At 47.9% G+C, this 18,531-nt stretch overlaps 1 protein-coding gene across 1 annotated transcript in view; it reads left to right on the forward strand.

Moving 5' to 3' along the window:
• Positions 1-13,645, forward strand: part of LOC148143726 (uncharacterized) — a 437,486-nt gene extending 423,841 nt beyond the window's left edge. Inside the window, exon 2 of the mRNA XM_087974474.1 lies at positions 11,903-13,645. Coding sequence (XP_087830600.1) covers positions 12,300-13,088 — 789 coding nt within the window. The 5' untranslated portion in view covers positions 11,903-12,299 and the 3' untranslated portion in view covers positions 13,089-13,645. The remainder of the gene's footprint in view (positions 1-11,902) is intronic.
• The last annotated feature ends 4,886 nt before the right edge of the window (positions 13,646-18,531 follow it).

Below are 18,531 nucleotides of genomic sequence, written 5' to 3' on the forward strand. Positions count from 1 at the left end.
TGGATCTGCTGAAGGCCTTCCTGCACTCGGGGCAGCTGAAGGGCTTCTCCCCAGTGTGGAGACGCTGGTGCTTCCACAAGTTGCTCACCTGACTAAATCCCTTCCCGCACTTGGGGCAGGTGAACGGCCTCTCCCCCGTGTGGACCCGCTGGTGAGTCAGCAGGTGGGAGGAATTGCTGAAGGCCTTCCCACACTCGGGGCAGCGGGAGGGCCTCTCCCCCGTGTAGACCCGCCAGTGGGTCAGCAGGTCAGAGGAATGCCTAAACGCCCTCTTGCACCCGGAGCAAGAAAACGGCCTCTCACCAGTGTGGAGTCGCCTGTGTGTCTGGAGGTTGAAGGAATTGCTGAAGGCTTTCCCGCACTCGGGACACGAGAATGGCCTCTCCCCTGTGTGGACCCGCTGGTGAGTCCGCACGGCAGAGGCCTGGGTAAAGCCCTTCCCACACTCAGGGCAGCTGAACGGCCTCTCTCTGGTGTGACTGCGCCGATGTGTTTCAAGGGCAGATGGGACATAGAAGCCTTTCCCGCAGTCACCACACTTCCATGGTTTCTCCACAGGACGGGATTCCTCAGGTTTCTCTATGGCCGAAGCTTCAGCCGCACACAAACGCATGTAGAGACCCTTCGCACCGTGATTTCCTCTTAACAGGCGGTATAGCTGTTACACGCTCCACACTCAGTGCACTGCAACAGTAGGTCTCTCATCCAGTCCCACTGATACTGGAAATGTACTCGAACAGGAACCAAAAAGCTTTGCTCCTTCTCACAGAATCGCAGTCAAAAATCGTTGTGGTCCTGATGGATTGAGTGACTGTCAGACATTGACACCAAAGTGAGGACTGCTGACTCTGGAGAGTCACTGTCAAAAAGCACGGCACTTGAAAATTCACAGCACATCAAGTAGCATCCGAGGAGCAGGAGAGTTGACGTTACAGTTGATTTTCAAACGCTGTAAAAAGAGAATATAAAAGTCATCACTGTCAGTCCAGGGTAGAAATTCAGAACAAGCGATTATGCTTTCTGGTGAACATTGTTTTCTTTTATTATTCCACAAAATTGAAAGTGCCATCCCATTCTCTCTCTCCCCTTCTGTTCTCACTCCACTTTAACTAATTCTCCTGAAGGTGCTGATTCAGGATCTTACAGGAGCAGAAAAGCAAAAACGTCAAGACTTATCTCTCTGAAACTCCACCTGAAAGTTAATATCTTTCACGTCATTGGCATAATGCTGAGAGTGAGCAGGTCTGATTTGGAAAGCAAAATAAAGTGTGCCTCTTCAGGATGAACCTGCAATGCAGCTTCTTGAGGAACAACCTCAAGAAACGGTTAATGTCCCCGGGAAGGGGAGCATAATGAGACACCAAGGTATTAACACCGACACCAGAGAGAGAAACTGTACATACAGACGTGGCAAACGTTTGTGGAAAGCCAGAGTCATAGAGATATACATACAGAAACAGGCACTTCAGTCAAACTCTTCTGTGCTGACCAGATATCCTAAATTAATCTAGTCACATTTGCCAGCACGTGTTCCCTGTCCCTCTGAACCGTTCGTATTGACACACCCGTCCAGATGCCTTTTAAATGCTGTAATTGTCCCAGCCTCCACTACTTTCTCTGGCAGGTCATTCCGTACACACATTCACACCCGCCCAAACCTCGTGAAATAGTTGCCTCCTTAGGTCTCTTTTAAATCTCCACGCACCCTCACCATAAACCAATCACCCTCTAGTTCTGGACTCCCCCACCCCAAGGAAAAGACCATGTCTATTTACCCTATCCATGCTCCTTCTGATTTTATAAAAGTCTATAAGGTTACCCCTAAGATTCTGGCGCGGGCTGGGGAAACAGCCCCACCCTATTCTTCCGTCCCTCCTCACCCGGGCAATTAAGACACATACCTGAGTTTGCAGAGTCTGCGCCCTCCCTGGATTCACTCCAGTGAACAGATTTTCTCCCTCTTAGATTGAGGAGTTGCCCAGCAAAAGCGTTTTACTCTGAACCGAGCAGAGACACTTCCGCGTTGTGACGTCATCGATTGGTCGAGGCGGCGGTGGGAGACAGGAAGGGGAGGGGCGAGCAGCGGGGACAAGAGGAGAGAGAGGGCGGAGCGAGGCCGGGACAGTGGGAGGAGCAAGTGTCAAGCGACGGCCTACGAGTTGGGGCGTGACGAGACGAAGGGGCGGGGCGAATGGCGGCTCAGCACTGCGCCTGCTCCGGATTAACGGCCCGCACTGCGCTGCGCAGTTTGCAAAAATCCTTTCCCTTCAGAGAATCCGCACAATGTAGAAGCAGGTCACCCGGCCCAATGACACTACACCGACCCTCTGAAGGGTAACCCACCCACATCCATTCCCCTTTCCCCTCCTCCCGATATTTACCCCCCGAATAGGCCTCACCTGGCCATACCTGGGAACTATGGGTAATTTAACATGGCGAATCCACCCTAATCTGCACATCCCTGGACCATGTGGGGCAATGTAGCATCTCCAATCCACCCTCACCCTTCACAGATTAACTACTCTCCGGGAAAAACAGCTCCTCCTCATCTCTACCTTAAATCTACTCCCTCTAATTTTAGGGCCGAGTCTCATCCCCCAGCAGGAACTTCTAGACAGGGCAGGGAGCTGGTGGGCGTGGGTCGGGATGGCATGCTCTTCGGAGGGGTTGACTGGCCTACTTCCACACTGTAGAGATTGAATGATTTACTGCAGTCGTGTTTGCCCCGATCACAGCGCGCAGTACCTGCCACCTTCCACCAAATCAAAAGACAAGTCCCACCCTGCCCTCTCGTATGTGTGTTATCTGTCTGCTTAATCGTTTCCAGTGAATACGGCCCAAACCCCGCTGCTGTCAGTAAACTTTAAAATGCTCAGGAAACAATGAGGTATTGAAAACCGTAAGGTTTCTAATAATAACAGTGACTGATTCACTCATTCTGATGTACAGCAGTGGAAATACAATGCTGGAGGCTGAAAGAAATGAGCAGTTTAAAACAAGAACCCACCTAACCCTTCACTCATCTCCCCACTCAGCACACTGTCTTTACTGCCGGTAAACCTTAAAGCACTTCATCCCCACAGTGCAATGAATTCCCACTTTCCATTAAAATTCTGGATGTACTCATTCACTCAGTTGCTGTCCCACAAATTAAAGATTTCACTGTAACTTGTTCTGTGCAATGAACCAGAATTGATCAGGGACCTCGAAGTGAAGGAGCCATTGGGAAGTAGTGACCATAATACAATAAGGTTCAATCTGCAATTTGAGAAGGAGAGGGTACAATCGGAAGTGACAATATTTCTGTTGAATAAAGGGAACTATGCAGCTATGAGGGAGGAGCTGGCCAAAGTTCAATACCTTAGCAGGGATGACAGTGGAGGAACAATGGCAGATATTTCTGTGTATAATGCAGAAGATGCAGGATCAGTTCATTCCAAAAAGGAAGACAGATCCGAGGAGGAGGCATGGATGGCCATGGCTGATGAGGGAAGTTAAGAAACATATAAAGTTAAAAGAGAAAAAGTATAACATAGCAAATATAAGTGGGAAAATGGAGGACTGGGAAGCTTTTAAAGAACAACAGAGGATAACTAAATCCTTCCTATTCATGTACCTATCCAGATGCCTTTTAAATGTTGTCATTATCTGGTAGTTTGTTACACACATGTACCATCCTCTGCATGAAAACCTTGCCGGTCACATCCCTTTTAAATCATTCCCCTCTCACCTCAAACATATGCCCTCTAGTTTTGGACTCCCCTACCCTGGGAAAAAAGTGCTTGGGTATTTACCCTATCCATGCCCCTCATAAACATCTATAAGATCACCCCCATAGCCTCCAATTCTCCAGGGAAAATATCCCTGGCCTCTTCAGCCTCTCACTGTAGGTCACAAGCATGGCAACAGCCTTGTAAATCTTCTCCAACCACTTCCAAAGTTTCACAACCTCTCATTTCTCTAAATTAAACTCCATCTGCCACTCCTTGGCTCATTGGCCCACCTGAACAATTCTAATGTATAATGAACTCTCTTTCCTCTCTTATTCCCTAGAAGCTGAAAATCTCCATCCCACATACTCTCTTTCCATTTGCCGAACCTAATCCCTGTTGTACCTCATCCTGAAGGGTCTGCTTCATGCTGACTAACAGGCCCACACTCAGGAGAGATCTGATTGAAACACACAAAATACTGAATGGCCTGGACACAGTGGACGTTGGGAAGATGTTTCCGTTGGTAGGAGAGACTCGGACCCGAGGGCACAGCCTCAGAGTAAAGAGAAGGCCTTTTAGAACATAGATAAACATAAAACTCTTCAGCCAGATAGTGGTGAATCTATGTAATTCATTGCCACAGAACGTTGCAGAGGCTAGGTCACTGAGTACATTTAAGACTGAGACATATGTTCTTGAGTACCAAGGGGATCGAGGGTTATGGAGAGAAAGCAAGAGAATGGGACTGAGAAACCTATGAGTCACAATTGAATGGTATGAGCAGACTTGATGGGCTGAATGGCCTACTTTCTGCTCCAATATCTTATAGTCTTTTGCTGTCCTGGACACAGTAAGAGAACGGGGAACAGAATTCGGCCATTTGGTCTTTCGAGCCTGCACCAGCATTGAACAGATCATAACTGGATATGAATCTAACTACATCTAAGTGGATAGGCTGGGACTTTTTCACTGGAGCACAGCAGGTTGCGAGGTGACCATATAGAGGTTTATAAAATCATGAAGGATATAGATGAGGTGAACGGCGGGTCTTCTTTCTCTAGGGTGGTTTCAAGATTAGGGAGCAAAGTTTGACGGTGAGTGGAGAAAGATTTTAAAAAGACATGAGGGGCACCAGTATTTTTTTTTTAAAAAACACAGAGCGTGGTTTGTGTGTGGAATAAATGTCCAGAGGAAGGATGCAGGTACCGTAACAACGTTTCAAAGAAATTTGGACAAGTACATGAATAGGAAATGGTTGGAGGGACATGTGCCAAACACAGGCAGCTGGGACTAATTTATGATTCGGAGATGCCGGTGTTGGACAGGGGTGTACCAAGTTAAAAATCACACAACACCAGGTTATAGTCCAACAGGTTTAATTGGAAGCACACTAGCTTTCGGAGCGACGCTCCTTCATCAGGTGATAGTGGAGGGCTCGATCGTAACACAGAATTTATAGCAAAAATTTGCAGTGTGATGTAACTGAAATTATACATTGAAGAATTGATTGTCTGTTAAGGCTTTCATCTGTTAGAATACAGTGATAGTTTCACTTCTTTCATGTGTAAATCACAAAACCCTTTTTTTTTAAAGTTGCATTCTCGGGTTGTTAACAGCTAACCCAAGAATGCAACTTTAAAAAAAAGGGGTTTGTGATTTACACATGAAAGAAGTGAAACTATCACGGTATTCTAACAGATGAAAGCCTTAACAGACAAACAATTCTTCAATGTATAATTTCAGTAACATCACACTGCAAATTTTTGCTATAAATTCTGTGTTACGATCGAGCCCTCCACAATCACCTGATGAAGGAGCGTCGCTCCGAAAGCTAGTGTGCTTGCAATTAAACCTGTTGGACTATAACCTGGTGTTGTGTGATCTTTAACTTGGGACTAATTTAGTTTGAGAACATAGTCAGCATGGACTAGTTGGACTGAAACTATTCTAAAACCATTTCCTTGCCTTCCCCCATAAACATCCACTTCTTTGTGTTCAAAAATCAGACGAACTCAGCCTTGAATACATTCCCTAACTGCAGGGAGACATTCCTACTTCTGAACTCAATTCCTCTTGCTAATATACCACTTGCTTTGCTGATTGCTTGCTGCACCTGTCTGACAACTGGTACTGACTGGTGTGGAATGACGCTGAGCCCCCTTTGTACATTCACACATCATTCCTGATGAAGGGCTCATGCCCAAAACGTCAACTCTCCTACTCCTTGGATGCTGTCTGATCTGCTGTGCTTTTCCAGTGCCACACTTTTCGACTCTGATCTCCAGCATCTGCAATCCTCACTTGCTCCACATCCCAATGCATCACCATTTAAACAAGACACCTCCTTTCTGCTTTTTTTTCACAGCAGAGGCTATAATTTTACATTGTGGTACTTAATTTGCCATGTTTTGCCAATTGTGGACTTCTCTACATCGGGGAGACTTGGGGAACAGTTCACCGAGCATCGTACCTGGGCCCACAGAGGCTGACCGGACCTCCCAGTCACCAGCCATTTTAATTCCCCTTCCCACTCCCTTTCTGACATAACCATCTTTGGCCTCCTCCCTTACCACAATGAATCAAACTGCAAATTGAAGGAACAACATCCCATCTTCCGTCCGGGCTGCGTGAGTTGGGAGGACTCAACATTGGGGAACTCAATTTCAAATAAGCTCCCTATCTTTCTAGCTCCTCCTCCTCCCAGCCACCAACCAGATTCCCTCCTCTCATTGATGGGGGCTAGAGGGTGGGGCTGGGGAGAACAGAAAGAGAATGGACGGGGGCAGGGTGGAGCTGTGGAGAACAGAGAGAGAGAATGGACGGAGCAAGCAGAGGGTGAGGGAGAGGAGAAGGACTTGGGGGGGAGAGAAAGGCCTGCGGGGCTGAGCGTGGGGGACCCAGAGAATGGGGGGAAGGGTCTGAGAGGGAGAATGTGGGGGTAGAGTGTTGGGGTGGGTAGAGTGTTGGGGGGGCAGAAGAGAGAATGGTGTGGGGTGCAGCATGTGACGAGAGACAGAGAATGGACGGGGACAGAGGGTGGGTGGAGAGAGAGAATGAGTGGCAAGGAGAGGGTGGGGCGGTGGAAGAATGGACAGCAGCGAGTTGGTGGAGAGAGAGAATAGACAGGGAACAGAGAGATGGAGAGTGGAGGGTGAGGGGAGAGAGAGAGGATGGATGGGGGGGCAGAGGGTGGGGAGAGGAAAATGGACATGGGGCACTGTGGGTGGCAAGGTGGGAATGGACAGGAGGCGCTGTGGATGGACAGGGGATGCTGAGGGTGGTGGGGAACAGAGAGGAGGTGCTGTGGTAGCAAGAAGGGAATAAGTGACCTCAAGGACAATCTTTTTATGCAGAGGGTGGTGTGTGTGTGTGGAACAAGCTGCCAGGGAAGTGGTGGAGCTGGGTACAATTACAATATTTAAAAGGCATCTGGGAGGGATATGGGCTAAAGGCTGGAACTTGGGACTGGGTCAGCTTGGGACATCTGGTCAGCATGGATGAGTTGAACCAAAGGATCTGTTTCCGTGCAGTGTGTCTCTCGATGTCTATTATTCTATGATTGAAACCAGACCTTTTTACTGATAATCTTCCTGCTGGACTTTTGTACTGCACCCAGTTTCAGGAGATTTGTGGTGGGTACAAGTGGCACATGTCTCCTATCATGGGAATTCTGGAAAATATAAAAGGGCTGTGAAAAGTACTTCACCTTTGGGAACACTGGGTCTTGTGGAAGCAGGGCATTTGACAAATCTTTTCAGAGAAATTCTCTCCAACTGGTGGACTATAGACAGTTTTCCCACGGAATATTACACAGATATTAAGAATGTTACCTTCTGTGAAACATTTTCCTGAAAAATGCAGAAGAATTCAACTTGCTAACGTTAAACAAATGTTGGAGAGAAAGGAAACTGCCAAGATCAAAAGGCTGATGAATGTCAACATTTATCAGATTGTTTCTAGATCAGAAAAACCTGCACTGGAGACACCCTGAAGAGGGTTGTCTCATACCTATTCCTTCAATTAGTTTTGTATGTCTTAATTGTTAAGTTATACCTAGCACATGGAAAGATGGCTATGGTTTGTGGAGGTCAGTCATCTCGACTTCAGGACAACTCTGCAGGAGTTCATAGGCCGAACCATCTTCATCAATGACCTTCCTCCATCATAAGTTCAGAAGTGGAGATATCGCAATAATTGCAGATGTTCAGCACTATAAACAACTCCTCACAAACTGAAGCAGTTCAGTTTGAAATGCTACAAGATCTTAACCATATCCAATGGGCTGATGAGTGGCAAGTAACATGAATGAGGAGAAAGTGAGGTCTGCAGATGCTGGAGATCAAAGTTGAAACTTTATTGCTGGAACAGCACAGCAGGTCAGGCAGCATCCAGGGAACAGGAGATTCGACGTTTCGGGCACAGGCCCTTCTTCAGGAATGAGCAGAGAGTGTTCAGCAGGAGAAGATAAAAGGTAGGGAGGAGGGACTTGGAGGAGGGGCGTTGGAAATGTGATAGGTGGAAAGAGGTCAAGGTGAGGGTGATAGGTCGGAGTAGGATGGAGGCGGAGAGGTCAAGAAGAAGACTGCAGGTCAGGAAGGCGGTGCCGGGCTGGAGGGATTCGGCTGAGACAAGGTGGGGGGAGGGGGGATGAAGAAACTGTTGAAGTCCAAGTTCATCCCCTGTGGTTGAAGGGTTCCCAGTCGGAAGATAAGACGCTCCTCCTCCGACCGTCACGTTGTTGTGGTTTGGCGGTGGATGAGTCCAATGACCTGCATATCCTCGGTGGAGTGGGAGGGGGAGTTGAAATGCTGTGCTACAGGGTGGTTGGGTTGGTTCGTCCGGGTGGCCCAGAGGTGCTCTCTGAATCGCTCCGCAAGTAGGCGGCCTGTCTCCCCAATATAGAGGAGGCCACACCGGCTGCAGCGGATGCAGTAGATGATGTGGGTGGAGGTGCAGGTGAATCTGTGGCGGATATGGAAGTTTCCTTTGAGGCCTTGGAGAGAAGTGAGGGGGGAGGTGTGGGTGCAAGTGTTGCACCTCCTGCGGTTGCAAGGGAAGGTGCCGGGAGTGGAGGTTGGGTCGGTGGGGGGTGTGGATCTGACAAGGGAGTCGTGGAGGGAGTGGTCTCTACGGAAAGCTGATAGGGGAGGGGAGGGAAATATATCCTTGGTGCTGGGGTCTGTTTGGAGGTGGCGGAAGTGACGGCGGATGATGCGCTGTACATGGAGATTGGTGGGGTGGTAGGTGAGGACCAGTGGGGTTCTGTCCTGGTGGCGGTTGGAGGGGCGGGGCTCAAGGGCGGAGGAGAGGGAAGTGGAGGAGATGAAGTAACATGAATGCCATGCAAATGTCAGAGAATGACTCATCCCCAAAAGAGATAATCTGACCACTGACCTGTGATATCAACAATGTTACTGTCACTAAATACCCCACGATCAACATCCTTGGGGTTTGCCATTGAACAGAAACTCAACTAGATGAACCATATATACACAGTGGCTACAAGAGCAGGTCAGAGGCCAGAAATACTGTAGTGAGTAACTCACCTCCTGACTCTCCAAAACGTGTCCCAACTTCTACAAGCCACTAGTCAGCAGTGTAATGGAATACTCCCCACTAGCTTGGATGGGGTTGTATTTGAAACGCTTCATACCATCCAGGTCAATGTTGCCTGCTTGATTGGTACCATACCCACTGTTCAGAAGCAGTAGTGTGTAGTATCTACAAGATGCACTGCAAAAATTTACCAAAGCACCTGACAAATTGCCTTTCAAACTAACAACCACTTCCATCTAGAAGGACCAGGAAAACAGATACATGGGAACACAACCTCTTGCAAGTACCCCTCCAAACCACTCAACATCTTGACTTGGAAATGTATTACTGTTCCTTCAGTGTCACTGGTCCAAATCCTGGAATTCCTTCCCTCAAGACGTTGTGGGTCACCGTACAGGATGTGGACTGCAACGGTTCAAGAAGGCAGCTCATCACCACATTCTCAAGGAGAACCAAATGCTGGCCAGCCAGCGATGCCCATGTACCAGAAGTAGATTTTAATAAATAATTGAAACAGAGGGTTGGAATCTGCAAACTAAAGAAAATCAACGTTAAGAAGGGTCAGGTGGAGGGCATTGATTCGGTGCTTATTTGAGAGCAGATAAAAAGCGATTATACTGACACTGAATTGGAACTAGAGTTTAGAGTTAAACACCTGTAGTGTTCCACTCAATGTATAAATCTAAAATCGATGAATAATTTACCCCTGACGTGTACTTCATTAACACGTGAATAGGACAGTTAAGAGGGCATATGGGATACTGGATTTCATAACATTAATGGCGCCTTCAGTTCCCACGATCCCATGCGATCGAGAAATCTCTCTCCGGGCCCCTGGTAGTGCGCATGCGTGCGGTGAGGCAAAGTTACTGAGTGTGGGAGAGAAATGGCGCCGGCGGCTGAAGGAACAAGAACAGGAGCCGCTGGAAAAGCTGAGCAGGTCCGTCAGCGCCTGTCCAGAGAAATCGGGTCCGGTGATCCTTCTTCAGAACAGGATCAGGTTTCAGAAACATCCCGGGGAGAGGAGACAGTGAGACAGGGTAGGATTGGGAACCGCGGGAGGAGGGAGACTGGGGAGTTTATAAACTCCTAGGGGGAGGCCTCAGGCCTCCAATAGAAGCCCCACAGGCCCAGTGTTTACTTCACCGGCGAAGGAGCTCTCGGGTTGCCCGGGCAACCGGCCGCCAGCTTTGTGAGGGTCAGGCGCCTGTTGTCTTGGGACGGGGTTGTTGGATTGTTGTATAATATTGATCTCCTCTGTACTTTTAATCTTGAAGATTGTAAAAATGTACATTGGCTTCAATTTATGAATTCTAAGTACAGAAGCAAAATATAAACATCCCCTTACATGTATCCCAACATGTACATAGGAACCAAGACTGTCTCAAGATTTACTGAGGTGCTGAATCAATAGCTCTTTCCCTTTTGATTAATCAAGGTGGTGCCCAGCAGACTCCTGCACACAGCCTGTTCTGTCAGCCTTTATGGGAAAGATAGGATAGCAAAACCGAGACACCAATGTAGCCAAGTAATCTGAAGTCACACTTTGGTGCTTTAATCGCCTCAAACGCATGCCATTCAGAATAATGTCAAGGCTATAGGGGTACCAGGCTCCCCAAGATAGCCAGGATGGATAACAAAGAGGAGAGCTGAAGTGTTATCCTTATCAAGCCTGTAACGTCTTCACAAATCTCTAACAAGTTAGTTAAATGCAGTGTCCCCGTCAGAAATCCCATGCAGACTCTTCCTAATCAATCCACCTTTCTCCATGTGACTACTAATTTTGACCAGAACAAGTATTACTGGAAGCTTCTCCACCAAATTTAAACTGGCAGGTGGGACTAGATTGGGTTGGGATATCTGGTCAGCATGGACGGGTTGGACCGAAGGGTCTGTTTCCATGCTGTACATCTCTATGACTCTATAATTGCTGAGATTAACTTTACAACCTTTCTTAAACCAGGCTGCAATGTTTGCAATTCTCCAGTCTTCTGGCATCTCCTCCAAGTCCCTTCCTTCAAGATTGTTGGATGCATTTCATCAGTGCCTTGTCAAACTTTAAGGACCAAATGCTTATCGAAGACTTCTTTCATGTTAATTTTGAACTCTTGGGAGGTCATGTTGCGGCTGTACAGAACATTGGTTAGGACACTGTTGGAATATTGCGTGCAATTCTGGTTTCCTTCCAATGGAAAGATGTTGTGAAACTTGAAAGGGTTCAGAAACGATTTACAAGGATGTCGCCAGGGTTGGAGGATTTGAGCTATAGGGAGAGGCTGAACAGACTGGAGCTGTTTTCCCAGGAGTTTTGGAGCCTGAGGGGTAACCTTATAGAGGTTTACAAATTTATGAGGGGCATGTATAGGATAAATAGACAGTCTTTTCCCTGGGTTTAGGTCTGTTTCCATGCTGTACATCTCTATGACTCTATGTTGGTTGCATCTGTAAAATCCTGAATCAGCACCTTGAGGAGAATTAGAGCAGAGTGAGAACAGAGGGGGAGAGAGAGTGGGATGGTGCGTTCAATTTTGTGGAATAACAAAAGAAAAGTATAATCTGCAGAAAGTAGAATTGCTTGTTCAGAATTGTTACACTGCACTAATTGTAATGACTTTTGTAATCTCTTTTTACAGAGTATTTGAAGATCTGAGGACGGAAATTTCAAAATCGCCTTATGCCCGAAGCATTGACTCTTCTGCTCCTCGGATGCTGCCTGACCTACAGTGCTTTTCCAGCATCATACTTTTGAACTCTTGACTCTCCAGCATCTGCAGTCCTCACTTTCACATCAATGTCTGACAGTGACACTGGGACATCGGGACTGTAACGATTTTTGACTGTGATTCTGTGAGAAGGAGCAAAGCGTTTGCTTCCGGCTTGAATACATTTTCAGAATCAGTGGGACTGGATGAGAGACCCTACGTTGCAGCGCAGTTAGTATGGAGCCTGAAACAGTTATACGGCCTGGAAAGAGGAATTCACGGCAGGGTGGGGCTGTACCCACGTTTGTGTGCGGCTGAAGCTTTGGCCATGGAGAAACCCGAGGAATCCCACCCCGTAAAGAAACCGTGGAAGTGTGGCGACTGTGGGAAAGGCTTCTGTGCCCCGTCTGCTCTGGAGACTCATCGGCACAGTCACACCGGGGAGAGGCCCTTCAGCTGCCCCGAGTGCAGGAAGGGCTTTACCCAGGCATCTGCCCTGCTTAGCCACAGGCGGGTCCACACGGGGGAGAGGCCTTTCAGCTGCCACGAGTGTGGGAAGGTCTTCAGCAATTCCTTCGCCCTGCTGACCCACCGGTGGGTCCACACGGGGGAGAGGCCCTTCAGCTGCTCCGAGTGCAGGAAGGCCTTTACTCAGGCCTCTGCCCTGCTGATCCACCAGCGGCTCCACACAGGGGAGCGGCACTTCAGCTGCCCAGAGTGCGGTAAAGGCTTCAGCGATTCCTCCACCCTGCAGACCCACCAGCGGGTCCACACAGGGGAGAGGCCCTTCAGCTGCTGTGAATGCGGGAAGTGCTTTACCCAGGCCTCTGCCCGGCTGAGACACCAGCAGTCCCACACCGGGGAGAGGCCCTTCAGGTGCCCCGAGTGTGGGAAGGGCTTTGCCCGGGCCTCCAACCTCCAGACCCACCAGCGGGTCCACACGGGGGAGAGGCCCTTTAGTTGTCCCGAGTGCGGGAAGTGCTTTACCCAGGCCATCACACTTCAGAAACACCAGCAGGTCCACATAGGTGAGAGGCCCTTCAGTTGTCCCAGGTGCAGTAAGGTGTTCACTTGCTCCTCCCACCTGCAGAGGCACCAGCAAGTTCACGTGCCATAGCAGGGGCATTGAAGGAGTGACGGCTGAGTGCCATTATCGACTGGAGTATTAACCCAGTTCCGGGGCTCCCAGGTTCCAATCCTGCTGTGGCAGATGGTGAAATTGGAATTCAGTCAGTAATCTGGAGTTCCAAGTCTAATGATGAAGCCATTTTTGGGGGGGAGGGGGAAGAAAACCCCCATCTGATTCACTCACGTCATTTTTCAGGAAGGAAACTGCCGTTGTGGGAAAGGATTCACTCAGTCGTCCCACCTGCATCCTTTACCCTGTCTGGCCTATGGTTGACTCTACACTGCCTTCCTCCCCCACTCTGTTCTCTTCCCCACTGGGCCCCTCCCTCTCCCCAGCAAATGAACAGGGAGAAACCTACTTGGATATAGAGTATACATTGAAATTGCTGAATGAGGCAATACTTCCTACAGGTTAAGAAAGGGAGTGTGTGCGCTTTGACTTTGAGCTGTTTTAAAATAAAAAGCTACTTTTTCCACGCCTTTTTGCTGGGGGGAATCTGAAGCTGTAACAAAGTTGGGTCACAATAAAGGGTTACCTGAACTTACTGCCAGGCTCAGACTCTCATTGAGGGCTTTGAGCTTCAAATGGTTTTTGTTTTAAACCTGTTGATTTCTTTCAGCCTCCTGCACTAAGTTTCCAATGTCGTGTATCAGATGGAGCAGTGAATGAGTAGCTAGTATCGTTGGAAATTGAAAATATTTCAGGAGTGCAGGTACTGTGTCGTTTTATCGGCATTGTAAAGTTTACTGGCAGCACCAGGAGGTGTGGGCTGTGTTAATTAGAAATGATGCGGAGTTGCCGGTGTTGGACCGAGGTGGATAAAGTTAAAATCTACACAACTCCAGGTTATAGTCCCAACAGATTTATTTGGGAGCGCTAGCTTTCGGAGCGCTGCTCCTTCATCAGGTAGCTGTTGAGCAGGATCATAAGACATAGAATTTATCGCCAAACATTACAGTGTCATGCAGTTGATAAGATTTCCTGAACCAGTCCAGTTGCAGTTCAGTCTTTCATCTTTTAGAATGGGTTGTAGGTTTCGATTCATTAACATGTATATCCCAGAACTACTTTTAACTCACATTCTCCCGATGACTAAAAATTTTATAAAAATAGGTGACCTCTCAGCTCAGACAATGCAAGAAAGGTGTGAGGTTCAAGTCTGTCTGTATCCCAGTCCTGAGTCACACGTGTTCTATTTCCAAAGTAGGAATTTATAAAATATTACATAGATTGACTGACTGCAGATTGTGTTTTGCTCAAATAGCGCAATGTATCTGCAAATGCAAATTCACTGCATAGGTTTGTGTGTGTGTGCGTATGAGAGAGTGTGTGTTTGCATGTGCATGGTTGATAAAGTGTGTCGATGCAATGGAGTATAAGCCTGTGAGAGGGTGTGTGCATGGATTTGAGTGTGGGAGGTGTATGTGTGTGAGAGAGGGTCTGCGTGACTGTGTGTATGTGTGCGTGTGGGAGTGAGAGACAGTGTTAAGTGTAGTGAAGGTCCCGGTTGAGACCGTCCTCATGGGTTCCAAACTTGGCTATCGGCCTCTGCTTGGCCAGTAGAAACAATTAATCAGTTACTGGGTGGCATGGTGGCTCGGTGGTTAGCAGTGCTGCCTCGCAGCACCAGGGATCCGGGTTCGATTCCCACCTTGGGCAACTGTCTATGTGGAGTTGGCACATTCTCCCCAATGCTGGCATGGGTTTCCTCCGAGTGCTCCAGTTTCCTCCCACAATCCAAAAGATGTGCAGGTCAGGTGAATTGGCCATGCTAAATTCCACATAGTGTTGGGTGCATTAGTCAGGGGTAAATATAGGGAGGGGAACAGGTCTGGGTGGGTTACTCTTTGGAGGGTCAGTGTGGACATTTTGGGCCAAAGGGCCTGTTTCCATACTGTAGGGGATCGAATCTAATCGACACACACACATTGGAGAGGGCATGGTGAGACTTGTCTTTCACTTTGCAGAAGGTGGGAGGTTCTGGATGCTGTGATTCAGGGTAAACACACGCTGGAAGACCTTTGGCTCAGAGAGATGGAGTTGGAAGCCAGGCTGCAGACACGTCACGGGGACAGAGCCTTCTGATTAGGTCATTGGACAGGGTCAGAAGGGTGAGAGTGTGAATCACATAGGTAAAGAGGATCTGAGATTGGGCAGCGGGGGAGGAGCTAACTGGCTGAGTGGTGGGAGGGGGGCACTGGGGGTAAGGGGCAGAATATTGACAGGTAATTGTTGTCTTTCTCTGCAGTTAAAAGCAGGAGACCAGATGGCAGGTTCAGGAACCGACGTGCTTAGGACAGGAGATGTGGGAAAGGGAGGCTGCAGTGGGTGTGGTCCACAAATCTCAGGAGGGAACAGCCTCTGCTGAGGGCGCATGAGAAGTCAGAAGCTATGAAGACAAAGCAGAACATCAAAGCTCTGGGTGGCATGGTGGCTCAGTGGTTAGTACTGCTGCCTCAGTGCTGGTTTGATTCCAGCCTCAGGTGACTTTGGCATATTGTCCCCCTTGTGTCTGCGTGGGTTTCCTCCAGGTGCTCCGGTTTCCTCCCACAGTCCAAAGATCTGCAGTTTAGGGTGGATCAGCTGTGCTGAAGTGTCCAGGGATATGCATTTTCGGGTGCGTAAGCCATGGGGAACTGCAGTGTTGTATGGTAAGTGGGTTGGTCTGGTGGGATGCTGTTTGGAAGGTCAGTGTGAGGTGAATGGGCTGAATGGCCTGCAGGGATTATGTGATTCTACTGCTTTAGCCATTTGTATATTGAGAAATGATTACTGTGGTCCTGGGGAAGGTCGGATTTGTAGTGTCACTGTCCTCTGTCCATTCTCTTTCTGTCCCCCTGTCCATTTTCTCTCTCTCTTGACACCCACCCTCAGCTCCTCCCCCCCCAACCATTCTCTTTCCCCACCACCTATTATTTCTCGTGCCTCCATCCCTCTTTGATCACTGTATCAAGCCCTTTTAAGGAGAGAGAGACAGATGGTGATGACTCTACCTGGGAGATGGGGGTGCACAAGAAATGGCTGATCTTTAACATTGAGAATAGCTACTCAGAAACAACATTAAAGCATGTTCAATTCTATTTTTAAAAAAAGCTGCAGGCATCTTTCTGAAACTTGCGTTGAAAAATGTGCAATCTGGCCACAGTTGAGGACAGGCTGTAAGGGGTGAGTTGCCTATTCTAATATTGTCAAATTGGTTCAGACTATGAAGAAATAGAGTCATCGAGCATGGAATGAAACAGTTTGGTCTGTGCCGACCAGATATCCTAAATTAATCTATTCCTATTTGCCAACACTTGGCCCAAATCCCTTTAAACCTTCCTATTAGTACACCAACTGGATGCCTTTTAAAAAGTTGTAATTGTACCAGCCTCCACTCCAGCAGCTCATTCAATACATTTACTATCCTCTGCGTGAAACAAGTTACCCCTTAGGTTCCCACTCACCCTAAACTAATGTCCTCTAGTTCTGGCATTTCTTGAGACAAATTAAATGTCTCACGTTTTTTCTCATCCTTTGGTCCCTCATCTTTCCCCACTCAACCTAAACCTGTGCCCTCCAGTTTGTGACTCCCCTAACCGATGGAAAAGATATACAAAAGTTGAGCAGCCAGCCAAAATGCAAAAGATATACAATGTCGAGCCACAGGGGGGAACAAATTGTGGTTCAACTTTTTTATTTCCTCCGATTGGCATTTGGACACTTCAAATCTGTCAGTAACGTCAGCATCTCTGAAGAGCATAATGCGCATGCGCCTCGGTGTCAGCAAGCACTGCGCATGTCCGCTGGTGTCAGCAAACGACTGCATGCTCCTGGTTGTACACACAAATGACTCATGACCTACTTTTGATGTACCAATAGGGAACTCGGGAGGACCGGAGGGTGTCTTGCCCTTCTGCCAATCAAAGCACCGCTATTGTCTGAATGCGGAAGTTGGACAATGAGCTTCTGAAGCCTCTGCGGCTGTTCCAGTCTCTCTGAATGAAGATTGAGCTTTATCCCAAACTGCAACTTTCTTCCTCTGTCCAGCAACTGTGAGTACAGCACTCTCTTTTCTCGCCACCTATTCCACTTTTTTTTTCATTCTGGCGTTCAATTGTTGACTTGCAACAACTGAAAGGAAAGGGAGTGAATTCAGAGAGGGGACAGAGTGTAGAAATATTGGTCGAGAGTGTGGTGCTGGAAAAGCACGCAGGTCAGGCAGCGTCCGAGGAGCAGGAAAATCGACGTTTCGGGCAAAAGTCCTTCATCAGGAATTTTCCTGCTCCTCAAATGCTGCCTGACCTGCGTGCTTTACCAGCACCACACTCTCAACTCTAATCTCTGGCATCTGCAGTACTCACTTTTTTGTCTAGAAATGTTAGTCCTGATCTGTGTCTCAATTGGCAAACACATGGCAAATGCATGACCACAATGTGATAATATAGCCTTTGCTGTGGGAAAACAAAAGCAGAAAGGAGGTGCATTGTTTTAATGGTGACATGTTGGGATATGGAGAAAGTGAGGGGTGCAGATGCTGGAGATCAGAGTTGACAAGTGTGGCCCTGGAAAAGAACAGCGGGTCAGACAGCATCTGAGGACCAGGAGAGTAGACGTTTTGGACACGAGCCGTTCATCAGTAATGTTATGTGGATGTACAAAGAGGTTTCAGTGTCTTTCTACACCAGTCAATACCCGTTGTCAGACAGGTGCACTAAGCAGTCAGCAGGGCAAGAGGAATTGAGTTCAGAAGTGGGGTGGAGCCTTCCTGCGGTTAGGGGGTCATTGAATATATTCAAGGCTGAGTTCATCTGATTTTTGAACAACAATGAAGTGGATGGTTATGAGGGAACAGAAAAAATGCTTTTAAGAACAGTTACAGAATCATACAGCACAGAAACAGATACTTGATTTCATGCTGACTATATTCATAAACTAAACTAGTGCTACCTTGTTTGGCGTATATATCTCTGATTTGTTGAAACTTTATTGCTGGAACAGCACAGCAGGTCAGGCAGCATCCAGGGAACAGGAGATTCGACGTTTCGGGCACAGGCCCTTCTTCTGAACCTTTCCTATTCATAAGAGCAGAAATTAAGCCATTCAGCCCACTGGGTCTGCGGCTGATAAGTGTCTCAGCCCCATTCTCCTGTTTTCTCCCTGTAACCCTCGATCCCCTTGATACTCAAGAACTGTTTCTGTCTCAGTGTTAACTATCCTCAGTTACCTGGCCTCCACAGCCTTCTGTGGCAATGAATTCCATCAGTTCACCATTCTCTGGCTAAAGAAATTTCTCCTAATCTCCGTTCTGAAAGGTCTTCCCTTTACTCTAAGGCTGTGCCCTCGGCTGCTAGTCTCTCCTTCCAATGGAAACATCTTCCCAACATCAGCTCGTCCAGGCCATCGAGTATTCTGTTTGTTTCAATTAGATTCCCCTGAGTGTGACCCTGTT

Source organism: Chiloscyllium plagiosum, unplaced genomic scaffold, assembly GCF_037043375.1.
Source record: "Chiloscyllium plagiosum isolate Xiang-an unplaced genomic scaffold, Cpla_swu_hap1 HiC_scaffold_27, whole genome shotgun sequence".
Lineage (NCBI taxonomy): Eukaryota > Metazoa > Chordata > Chondrichthyes > Orectolobiformes > Hemiscylliidae > Chiloscyllium > Chiloscyllium plagiosum.